The sequence below is a fragment of the Phoenix dactylifera genome, unplaced genomic scaffold, assembly GCF_009389715.1.
Source record: "Phoenix dactylifera cultivar Barhee BC4 unplaced genomic scaffold, palm_55x_up_171113_PBpolish2nd_filt_p 000658F, whole genome shotgun sequence".
Classification (NCBI taxonomy): domain Eukaryota; kingdom Viridiplantae; phylum Streptophyta; class Magnoliopsida; order Arecales; family Arecaceae; genus Phoenix; species Phoenix dactylifera.
The window spans coordinates 61,597-74,432 of NW_024068047.1; the positions used below are offsets into that span (position 1 = coordinate 61,597).

Here is a 12,836-nt window from a genome sequence, read left to right on the forward strand (position 1 = left end):
TTTCATAAAGCAAGAGACCATGGGAAATATGCTGAAGAACCCAGAAGATGTAAGCATTGGAGATGATGAAGGCGAACTATTAAAGAAGATTCACCACTATATGTTGGTCAGAAGTTAATTACTAGTCTTGGATGATGTTTGGATCTTAAAAAGTGGCTAGTGGACATGCTTGAATGTGGGCTACCAAAGGTAATGACAATTGAGTCAAAATAATAACAAAGTTTGAATCAATTGCTAAACAGATAGGAGTTGCTGACAAGCGACTCCATCAACCCCAATTCCACACAAGAGAGTTGGTCTTTGTTCTCAAGAATTACTATTGCTGAGATTCGTGAAAGCAATCTAGATTTCAAGCTAAATAAAATTAGATGGAGATTATGGGAAAAAATGGCGGGCTTCCATTAGTAATTAAGGCTGTTAGAGGGATGATGTTTTGTAAACTTGTTACTTTATTGAATGGAGACGAATTGGCAACAATTTTCATGATGAAGTGGCCCAAAATAATAACTCTGTTATGGCTTTATTATAGTTGAGTTATGAGAAGTTCCCTCTCATCTAAAACCATGTTTTCTCTATTTCGATGTTTACCCTGAAGACTGCATCATTTTGAAGGATCAATTGATCCACGAATGGATTGCAGAAGGATTTGTCCTTGCGATATTAAGCATGGAATTTGTGCTCTCATCTTTTCTTAGTATGAATCATGAAATTAAAGAAAAGATAAGCTCATATTTTGTTCTCTTAGTTCTGATTTGTTCTCTTCTTATTTTTGAGCTTCTCGATCAGCTCATATTTTGTACATCATGTACATAAGCATCTTCTCTTCCAGGTATTCAAGTTAGTACCACATTATGTAAATAGAAGCAATTAAGCATATTGCAACTACTCCTAGTGATTGCTTGTAAGTTAGGTTGGAAGATTCTACATATGAGCTTATATTTTGCATCATTAGCATGCCATTTTCTTGCATGCAAAAGCAGCTTAGGTGATTATAGATTCGATTCTCGACGGTGATACAATAAACCTAACATTTTAAATCCTCAAGATCCCTTGTTTTCTGAACATTAACCATGGAATTTGTAGTCTCGCCTTTTCTTAGTTCTGATTTCTAAACATTAATCATGGAATTTGTGCTCTTATCTTCAATGGAATTTTTGATTTGTTGCTCCTGACCAATCCCAACCATAAACAAGGCCCGGGGGATAGAGATAGCAGTGGCGGTGATGAGGGTGGGTTAGGGTTAGGGTTAGGGTTTAAGGGTGGGTTTTGTTGATGGAGTGATGGTGATGATAGATCCACATCACTACATTACCTCTACGTCAGCTGAAAAGCGGCATTTCCGATGAACTATCTCAATGTCATTTGCCACGCAAGCACCACTGGCGAGCTCTAATCCCAATTCAAAGGAGGATGGATAACATTTCAACAATTAGATATGTAAGAAGTTATTTGCAAATTCATACAAAATACAGAGGGTTATTTTGTTTAACTAAAAAACATATCAAATACACCTGATGTTCCTTCAGAGGTGGAGAAAGCAGACATAGGGAGAACTGGTGCAGGGAACAGAGATAAGTCAGTGAACTCAGAGAATTTTGGAGAGCGAGGCTGCGATGTCGAAGACGGCATACTCTGCGCTTCCACTCTGGGACTGGTCTTGTCTTGCGTTACTGTGACTCCAACCGTGGTTTTGGGGTTTTAGTGTCTTCAAAATTCAAGATAAATTCCAGAAAAATCGTAAAAATCAGCAGGAAACTAATGCTTGCACGAAATCGTATTAGGTCTTTAAGGTTTGGCAAGCGCAAGGCAAGCTGCATTCGTTTTAAAACGTATGCCGAATGAGAAGTCCCGGTTCCTAGGGCCCATTTTGCCAAATCATCAGCCAACTCTTACCAACTTTTAAAACATGGGCTTTCTTAGCCATGGAAGTCAAACAAGCTTGGACATAACGTGATGATGCTTACCATGAAAATGCAATTGGACATCAGCCATGTAGACCAGAGGCCGTGATCTTGAGCTTCTTGTATGCTTGCAAGAATTGCAGCAATATTTTGATTGCATTTGAAGCCCTTAATGGAAAAACAGAACGCAGATGAATCACTTTCATTAACTAGCACCCCAGGTTTCAAATGCAACCACTCTTTATTGGGTATTAGTTATACTGAGGACGAAAGTTGTTATAGCAACCACTCTTGATCCAGTGTGAACAAGAGCATTTGTAGGTTGGCTGAAATAAGGCTCCGCTGAACCATTTGATACTCAGACTGCATTTATTGTCACTTTTCTTTTAAAATAATTAAAAATAGAAATTCTATTTCTATTTTATTTCATATTTTGTACAAAAAAAAATGATTTGGTTCACGCTTTGTGTTTTTTTGCAACAAAGGCCGGCGATAACAAAGATAGAAAAGGGATGGGGCCAACGACCTGGTTGAGAACAGCAGAAAAAACGGAAACAGGAATGGAGCCGAGGATGAGGGATTGATCGACATCAAATGAAAATATGGCCGGCGAGGTTTGGAAAGCTTGGCCTAGTGCAATAGAGCCGAGGAGGAAAATATTTTACTTTCATTTTTTAAAAAACAATAAAAAATATTTAAAAAATAAAAATAAAAATAGGATAAGTAAATATATCTTCTGCATTGAATTTTATATTTCTGTTTAAAAAAAAGAAACATACCAAACAGTATTTATCCTTTTTCAAACTTTCGAGGGCTTACCCTGCCACATATAGCCTACTCATTTACCAAAAATGTTTCCAGCCTATGTAGGATTACATATGCCTATGTCCCTAGCAGCATAAATGAGTCCATCCAGAATTAATTTCTTCAGAAAATGACAATTAAAATCATTTATTTCATACTATCTAAATTCACAGACGTATATTTTCACACAGATCACTATAGATAAATAAAGCACAAGTCACCATGTTTCAATATAATTAAGTGTTTTTTGCACAAACCCCGGATCATCCCACTCCCCAGGGAACAATTCAGCGCAAAATAAGTTGGCAACAATGACAAAATCAGATCCCCAGTTGGCCAAGTGCAGAACTCACCACCAAGCATATACACAACCTCTGTACCCAGGAAAAAAAGGAGGAAAATCTGAGCACCACGAGGCTAATCATCGGTTTTTCGATTTCGAGTGCTTCACAAGCCAATCTATAACAGAGTCAATGTTGGTTGAGTTCTTGCATGAGATCATGAAACAGCAAACTTCCCTGTCAGTGATGGACTTCAGCCCCCTGCAACGCAACTACTGGTAATTAATGAACACAGTACTTCTATTTATCGTTTTTTCTTTTTTTTATATTGTCCTCAGGGACAATGGTAATTTTGGCTTGGCAAGTTGCAGTAACTTACATCTCCTCTGTCAATCCTTGCTTTGACAGAGCTTCAGGCTTATCAATTTTGTTTCCAAGGACCAGCAATGGAATACCGCTCAGTGATGGCTTCCTTAGAAGGTCATGAAGTTCACTTTTTGAGATCGGTAAGTTATCTCGATCCGCTGCATCAACAACATACCTGAAAAAATAAGAGGAATTTGAAAATATGTTATAACACAATTCACCATATATCTAAAGTATAGGGCAGGGGTTGTATCTTTCGCATGAAACAAGGATTCACCTTAATTCACACGGATCCACCGTTGGATCACACAATGGTCGCTTTGAGATCTATGCAGCAGATGAATGAATGAATTCATAGTGGTTGGAGATCTGTGTGGTGCGCAATCCAACGGCTAACGTCACGGAAGAAGATCAATCATTCTTTTGTGTGAAAGATACAACCCCAACCCTGAAGAATAACAGGAAGATAATGATTGCTATCATGTTTTTGGTAATTCTGGTTCTCATCCACCTTCATTTTATGTCCTAATATCCTTTGAAACAATCCCTATCGCCAGAAATGATGTTTCCAACATATAAAGCATATGATTTAAATGCAATAGCTTACTAAACAATCCAACATGAAAAGTTACAACACAAAATAGATGATAAGGCTTGCCAGATACGGTTAGTCAAGGGGATCAAGCATCAAGTACTAGAATTGTCATTTCCAGATATGGATTCAGGGTAGCAACATAAAACTAAACAGAAAAGGCCTATACAGTTTTTTCCAAAATGCCTTAGATATGATATGTTGAAACATTGGAGTTATATGATGTGCAAAACACTGGCGAGGGTTGCTTGAAAGTTGATATTATGATTAGAGAATTACTAATCATGCATATATTAGGTATAGGAAAAAAATAACTTCTCTTGTGGTTGAAAAAGTTGAACAAAATGAAACAGTACAAACAAAACAATCAGGATAAACATGACCTTAAAATAGGTATACACCTGTTGTGTCATGGTTTTCCTGTATCTGATGAAACACTGACCACTGCATCTTGAATTCGGTGGGTTATGTAAAAGTTATCAGGTTTCAACTGAAATAGATAGAGTGCAATGGATTAAACTACCCCTAACCCCATTCTCTAATGACGGTTTCAGGCTGAATGGTAGTGACAAAAATAAATGCAGCTTCTAAAAAATTAAAATTTTCAAAATATCAAAACAAAGGTTCGCCGTCTCGGTACTGGATCCCATACTAGTACCACACTAGCACAGTGTCGGTACAATATGGTATAGAGTTTTTTTGGCATACCAAGTATCAGTACGTCACCCATACTGGGTACCGGTACCGAACCGATAAGGTATGGTACGCCTTGTACCGCCCGGTTTGGGCTAGTACAACATACTATGATCAAAACCAAAGCTATTCAGAGGTAGAGACCTATATAAAGAGTCCAATCATAACCAAAATGAAACTTCTCTAAAATCATTCAATATATTCTTTTTAATCTTACCATGAGCTTGATTTGCAACATGAGTCCATTAAATATTACCTTTGTTGGTGTTTTAATATTCTCTAAGGTGATAGGATAATTGGGATTTCTTGTTAAAACTTAATTCCTTTATTTTGAGTATGCATTAATGCATAGATTCCTGTTCTTTCCTGTCATTTCAACACTTGTATTTAAAAGAAAAGAAAAATAAAGAAATTATGATGTTTTTTCTGTCAAATTAATGCATTAAAGTAACTAACTACTCACATGTTTATATCATATTTATTAATTATTTATTTTAATTAATATATATATATGGAAAATTTGCATTTCAGTGTATCCTCCTCCAATATCATTTTTGTATTGGTTTATTAAGCATGTGAAATGAGCATAACTCATACAAAATTTATGTCCAGAACAGAAAAATTCTAGTATATTTCCTCAGTTTAGTCAAGTATTAGTTATATTGAATGATTCACATCTTTTTTTATATATTACTGACAAAAAGTACAAATAGACTACCTGATGCATATTGAGGATAGGCAACAGGTGAAAGACATAAACTGGAAGTTTGATATATTGTTGATGTAGAACTAATTTGAGCTGCGTGTGTCACCTTATCTTCCTGAAATATAGGTATAGATGTTCTCCTACAGAAAAGCCAACAATGTATCTAGCCTGTGAAATGTTACTGTAATAACCAATCTGCAAAAGATGCTCCTTTTCTGAAATAGAGCTACAAAACTCACACCCAGGTTGTACGTCTCATATAAAAAAACTGAAATGATGTAAAAATATGGCATTCCTCCCACTAGAAAGAGAACCAAGTAATTATTCTTGTCTAGCCTTCTTGGTACAAGCAAAAAGACCATTAGTAAGTCTGTTTCTAAGGAAACCTAAAACAGGAGTATTTTACTCATTTTCACAATGCAGATCTAATTATTTAGTTTATGTGAAGCTGTACAGCTTGTCCACATATGTGCAGGTAGATGATCCTCAGCTACATGTACAGACCATAAACTCTCCACTTTTTTCATCTGGGCTCAACAAATAGGATAAGAGGTGTGAGAGTACATCGACTTAACCTAAAATAATTAAGAACCATCAGAGATAGCACAAACCTGAGGAAGGATGTTCCTGAAAGGAATATACTCAAAATTTGTGTTTTGAGGGTCTATATAGGAGACCAAAGACATAAGCTAACAATGATGGAAGTTGCAAGAAAGATTTTCAAGAAACTACATAACAGTCAAGACAACCCTTAATAGGAATGATTGACAAATGATGATTTAAAAAGCTAAGCGCAGGTTGCAGGGACAAGGCTTCATGGTTATGGTATACAATAAACCAACAAGTAGACGAAAGTGCGTATAAGCCACATTTACCAAAATGATAAACAAGTTTGTCATTTCATCAATCACTAGGGCTAGAGATAGGCTCTGGCCGGCCCGAGTCCCGTCAGGTTAGGCTAGCTTTAGGTTGGGCTTTGGACTTGACCCAAGGAAGCTCCGGTCTGGTTTAGGCTTTACAGGTAGAGCCCAAAAAAGAGTTGCTCCGACGCGAGCCTAGCTCGAGGAACAATCAGAAGCCCGACCTGGCCTGAGCCCAAATAACACAAGTGGATTTTAAGTTATGGTTTTCCCAATCCCTACCTTCACAATACGATGGCGGTAGATCCTTACTACTTTCTCCTCCCCTCTTCTATTGCTCCATCTCCCCCTCAGTTGCTCCACTTCCTTGTCCCTACTTCCCTCTCAATTCCTCCCTCCCAATCACACCACCACCTTGTCCTCGCTCTCCACATTGCTCCACCTCCTCGTCTCTCTTTCCTTCGTAGATCCTCCCCCTTGTCGCCCGCCTCCTTGTCCTCTCTATCCACGACATTCTACCTCCTAGTCCTTTCTTCCCTCCTAGCTCCTCCCTCCTCTCCGTCGCCCCATCTCCTTATCCATCTCTCCTCTCTTGCTCTCCTCCTTATCTCTTGCTCTCCTTTCTCTCTCTCTTCATGGATGCCACCACAATGAGCACCATCTCTACCCTCCTCCTTGGCATGGATACCTCTCCTTGGGCCAATCAGGCTTCGTCGGATCAGGTCAAGTCTTTCGGCCGAATTGGGCTTGGTCAAGTTAGGCTTACTTGGGCTTTGGGTCAAGCTCATGTTTGTGCTCGCATTGGGCTCATGTAGGAGTTTGAAAAATATTTTGGACCTAAGCCTAGTCTAAAGCCCCAAAAAATTTCTAGACTGAGCTCAGGTAGGGTTGGCCTTGCCCGACCGGGTCAAACTCCAGCCCTATCAATTACACTTGGATATGCTATTATAGAATAATTAATCGAGTCTAGACCCACTATCTTATGACCACCTCTACTTAAGGCGAACATTTGCGTTGTATATCTCTTTTCCACCCACTTCCTCCCTGTGCTAAATGTGCTGCATCCATGGATAGTAAATGAACTTAAGTGTTCTTTCTTTATGAGATGCAATCTGTTAGTCTACTATGTAAAAAGATTTTCAAAGAGATTGTCATAACTCATAATGGAAAGCATCCAACAAAAAAGAGGAGTATTACTAATGATTACAAATACTCTAAGCAAATCACTATCATAGCAATGATATTTATATAGCTAATTTAGCCATTCACATAGCAGAACAAAGCGTCACCTGCACTTGCACATTACAAAAAGCTTTATTGGCTTTTATGAATCCCTATTTGCAAATCATTCAGGGCTACATCCTCTCAATGCAAGCTTTTTTCAATCCATTAACATAAATAAACCCAGGTTGTACCAAGCCTTTCTCTCTTCTTTCCTAGCCCTTCAAAACAGGGGAACAATACATTTTCATTGCACATAGTTGTACTAAGGAGCACAATTTAATTCAAAGAAACAAAATGGTATACTAGCCTTTTACTCTCAATTAAGGTTTGTTGTACCAGCCAGAACTATACCGTACTGGATGTACCGTACCTACCAAGCGTACCATCCCATACCAATATATGGTACTGTACTGTACCGTACCGACACTTAGTATACCGAACCTTACCGTACCATATACCAACATTATAATAGGATAGTACTGATATAGGGTCCGGTACCGAGATGGCGAATGTTGCCCTCAATATTGTACTTTGCTGGCTACTATGCCTATTTATCATGTATATCATTATCTTCAAGTACGTATTTTATATACCAAGAGGTAAAATTGAATAATTACCTTTTCAAAAAATGCATCATGAAGAATAAATTAACTAGGCCAAATCTATGCAAATCATCTATACACCACAAGTTTAGCCTATTGGCCGGGAATTATTTAGGTACTAGCTCTTTGGGACAAAGCTAATGTGTACAATGTGGAGTTGCCGAACGATAATCATGAACTCAAGTTTATGAATTATTTGAGGATGAGAACAAAATGAAAAAGATAAAGATGACGAATAAGGACACTGATATATTAGGATCTATGTCATCTCTTTCTTTCCATTTGTTTTAAACTTTTAATAGGTTATCAAAATTGTTTTATTACCAAAACTTTTAAAAGGAGTAAGTCTCTAATCAAGCTTCATTAACTTGAAGCCATCCCTTATATAACAGCATAAAGCAAAAAAGAAAATTTTTTAAGCATGGAATGTAATTGTCAATAACTAACATTCTCCTTTTTTTTTTGAGCCTGCAGTGATTGACTTTAAGTCAGTAAATCTTTATCAGGTATCAAAGAGGCAAGCCAGCATGGTTCACACACAAGCTTAACTCATTGGCTAAGCTCAGTTAAGATGTTTAACTTTTGAACAAAGACTAAGCCATGGATCAGGCTTGGTTAGCAAAATAATTTAAAACAAACTGGGATACCCCTGACAAAGTTTAGCCCAGATTGATCTAGTTATAGAAATAGAGTCACACAATATGTGTAACTATTAAGCTAGAGAAAAACCCTACTATACTATCAAATTGAAATTTGCTCGTGACTGAAGCTGTAACTATTTTAGTATCCCTAAGATACTAGGCGTTAGGATTTTAAATAATAGGCCATATGCTAATGCACTCAAGTAGGCTCATATCACATATGCCAGCTGCGCTTGAGCCTAAGTCAGAAAAAGAAAAAAGGAAGAAAAGAAACAAAAAAAAAATGGAAAGAAAGAAAGAAAGAGTAGAAGGGGCCAGGCCCAAAACTCAAGTGCTGGGATATGGTGATGAACCAAGTCAAGCAAAAGCCCTGCCCCCAACTATTTTGTATTTTTCAAGATACTAGGCCATATTATCTTTAATTATTGGCCATAAAACATTGCATTCAAGTTGGCCCGCAAGACATAAGCCAAGCTAACCTAGAGCGTAGAAGAATTCAAAGGGGCCAAGAGAAAATCACAAGCGTCGAGAAGCTGAGCCAAGCAAAGTTCAACCCATTGATTTTGACATTATTACATGTTGGTGATAATCAAGAAGTGAAGCATATCATTGATGTGAAAGTTGAGATTTAGCCATATTAATGAGGGAAATGATGTCAATAGCAGGAGAAAAGAAATGCACAAATGAAGAAGCTGACATGCTTACCAAGAATGATATCAAAAAGCTAGCATTCTGAGCTATAAAAGTCCTAAATCCTGACAGTCAACAAGAAACAGCTACTTCTTTGGCAGTTTGGATTCTACATGAACCAATTGGCAATATTTAGGCAGATCCTTCTGAGTGTCATTTATGATCATCATGTTGGTTGGAAAAGACAAATGTATAAGATGAGAAAGAAAGGTGCAGATGGTTTGTCCTCTTCTTATACCAAATTTGTAGAAAAGAAAAGGCAGAAGAAAATATACAGTTAAGGATTAAAAACACTAACCTAGACACATTCACAAATAGAAGAAATCCCCTCAGAATAAACCTAGAGACACCTATCTCTCTTTCTCTCTTTTTCAAATAAGAAATTTCTAACATAGGGTTTCACTTGAGTCATATCCATTGGTTCATATACATAGGGACCCATATTATAGCAAAAGGGGGCACTGGTTTCTCTTTAAAGAAATTATGATGCATTGGAGGGTCTATACCTGAAGGACTCCCTTGAAACAATTCCAATATCTATATTCAAGTGGATCAGGCCCATGATAAACACCAACCCCACCACCAGTCTTAGCCATCTAATATTTTCTTCCTTGAATCACGATGTTTCGTATATGTAATTAAATTTATCTTACAAAAAAGAAAGGAGAATAAGCTTTGCGGATAGATTGAAACAAGTAGCCTTAGTGGAATGAGTTTTTGGGAGAGGTTTTGACCACAGAAACCCTTTACAAAAGTGGGCTTCTATGTAATATCAGGTTGCAGATATCCTGGAAAGAAAAAAAAAAAGTTAACTATGTCTTCACTTTCCGCTTTCACTTGAACAGAAACAGGATCAGGCTTCCTAAGCATACAGACTTCACTAATTTTTTTTTAAATGAAGGTCGAGACTTATTCTAAATTTGAGACATTTTTAGGGGAAACAATGTTAACAGAATCAGATTTGCAACCTTTGCAAATTTGATTACCAGATAAAATGTGTAGTCAAAGAGGTCAGAATGTAATTGAGATGCAATATTACAGGTACATATGGGGAAGTGTTGTATATCATACATTACATATGCATGATCTTAGTTAGTAACTAGAAAAACATATAATTAACTAACCACTTAACATGAATTTTGCATGATAGACATGCGATGCAACAGATCCTATATGAGATATCTAACACTATGTAGTAAATTGATGAAAAAATGATGACATGATCAAAGCTGCAATAAATCAAATATTTAGACCAGGTATTTGATGAACTTTAATTTTCTACAGTATGTGGCATCCTGACAGTGTCAAGGAAGGTGTCATGAGTGCAAGAAGGGATAAAGTAGAACATGATCGGTGCCATGTCATATCTACAATCAAAAGACTGCAGAAGATATCTTATGTCATCAACTATCATTCAGAAATGTCAAGAACAACGGAATATCAATGTTGATGTAAAGCAAGCTAAGTAATATGCACAAATACAATTTACATTAAGTTTTATGAACTCAAGGTTTTGGAAAATAGCGTGAACCCGTATGCTTAAATGAAATGCAATATGTCACTCCAGGAATATGCTAGCTAAGAACGGTGACTGATAAAAGTGAGACAATCTGATAGGAAATGCCTGCTTCGCTTTCCAGATATGCTAGCAAAGGATGCTCGCTAAATCATCAAATGATTCATTCCAAGAAATCTCAGGCTATACAATAAAATAAATCCCATTGCACATACATGATTCCATACATATAATCAGTACACCGATATCATTGTCACCCATTGTACCTATATGTCCGTGCATAAATCGGATACAAACAGAATGTGCAAGAAGGTAATTTGAGTAAGCTGGATATGGAACAAGTAAGATGCATAGCAAGATATCAACAACTAAAGTAAGACAAGAACACATAAGATAAAAAGCATACACAATGGCAGAGACTGCACGGCAATATCTCTCCCACATGCTCCGAAACCTAGGCTGGCCCCCAAGATCCCACAACTTTATTGTGACATTTCCCTTTGTCACCTTCCTCATATTGAATCCAACCTGTAGAATGCAACACATGAATGATATTAGGACATAAAACCTGCTGGTTTATGAAATAAGAAACTAAAGGAGATTCCCCATATGAAAAGATCACTAACTGTAGGAATCATGTCCTCACTATATCCACCAGTCTGCAGAAGAAACCAACAACAATTAGATGTCAGAACACACTAGACTAGCACTTGAAGATACATAAGCAAGCATCCATATGTACATACTGCAATGACATTCACGAGCGAAGTTTTCCCAGCATTCTGAAGTCCAATTAAAGACAGCTCCATTTCTTGCTTGAAAAATAAGCTTCATTTGATAAAAGAAAGGCATAGGAATGTTTCATTAAAAATTCACTAAAAACAGTTCCAACTAACTAATAGCAATTATGAATAGAGTAAGCCGAAGAACATAAAGATATCTGCTATTTGTGCAATATAAAACGTATGCAAAAGAAAAAATGTGAAATGATGTATTCGTCATCTTCTGAACATTGCTGGAACTTTCCTTGGGACTTAATCTAATCCAATAATCCATCCAAAACCATAAAAACCAAATTGCATAATAAAAATAACTAATGGAAAAAATGATCGGAGATACATCCAATTTTCCTCCTTTTCCCTTCCATTGATCCCATCGTCTTAGCTCAATGTCTTTTGACTCAATTCCAATCGCATGCTATCAACTCAGGCCAAGAATACCAACTCAACATCATCAGTTCGCCCAATTTAACAAGAGAAACACAAAATTGCAACTAAAACAACCAAAATGCCTATAAAATCACATTGAAACCCTAATCTTGTCACCTGCCTACACATCAAAGCCATCTCACCATCATCCAAATGCACCCCAACATGCAAAAGATAAAACGAAACCGACTTCAGATCGAAACTCGAATCCGACAAACATCAGTCAATGTTCTTGAATTGCGGGTAAAAACAATGAAAAAAAAAACAGTGGGACTCCGTGATCTCACCTTCGGAGCCAATTGAGGAAAGCTTCCCACAACCCCATGGCGGAAGACGGATCGTCCGAGAGAAGGGGATTAGGGTTTCGATCGAAGGAAAGGAAGGGGGATGGAGGGAGGGAAGAAAGTGAGGGTTCGTCGGAGTCCCTGTTTTCTCTTTTTAAGCGATAGGAGAACGGACCCCCCGCTCTCCAGCTTCCACACAGAGCTTCGCCTTTTGCCAGCCCGCGAGGGCCAAAAAAAAAAAAAAAGTACTTAAAACGAATAAATTAATTATTTTTTGCGATGAAAATGTGATGGACGGTGGGGTTCACCTACAGCGTGGACGGCTCTGGATGCCAGCCCAGATTCACGCTTTTCATGCCCGATTGGCGATTGTCTCTGGACACGTGCCAACTCCATACGTGTGAGTTTGGGAAATTATTTTATCCACAAACCTTCTTATCCCATATATATATATATATATATATATAT

General features: G+C 37.5%; 1 protein-coding gene across 4 annotated transcripts; it reads right to left on the reverse strand.

The window, feature by feature from the left end:
- Window positions 1–2,819: 2,819 nt before the first annotated feature.
- On the reverse strand, window positions 2,820–12,583 carry LOC103716171 (ADP-ribosylation factor-like protein 8a). 4 transcript variants are annotated; one of them, XR_003387383.2, is made up of 8 exons: window positions 12,372–12,583; window positions 11,623–11,704; window positions 11,503–11,535; window positions 11,283–11,404; window positions 5,356–5,483; window positions 3,630–3,800; window positions 3,366–3,527; window positions 2,820–3,247 (listed from the first exon to the last, which is right to left on the reverse strand). XR_003387383.2 is itself a non-coding variant. In XM_008804067.4 (6 exons), exons 1-6 carry the CDS (start codon window positions 12,407–12,409, stop codon window positions 3,127–3,129), a joined length of 558 nt encoding a protein of 185 aa, XP_008802289.1. In that variant the 5' UTR covers window positions 12,410–12,583; the 3' UTR covers window positions 2,834–3,126. The 4 variants fall into 4 exon arrangements, 3 of the variants coding, with proteins under 3 accessions (XP_008802289.1, XP_026663936.1, XP_008802291.1); XM_008804067.4 differs by lacking the exons at window positions 3,630–3,800; window positions 5,356–5,483 and having other exon boundaries at window positions 2,834–3,247; XM_008804069.4 differs by lacking the exons at window positions 3,630–3,800; window positions 5,356–5,483 and having other exon boundaries at window positions 3,116–3,258.
- Window positions 12,584–12,836: the final 253 nt, after the last annotated feature.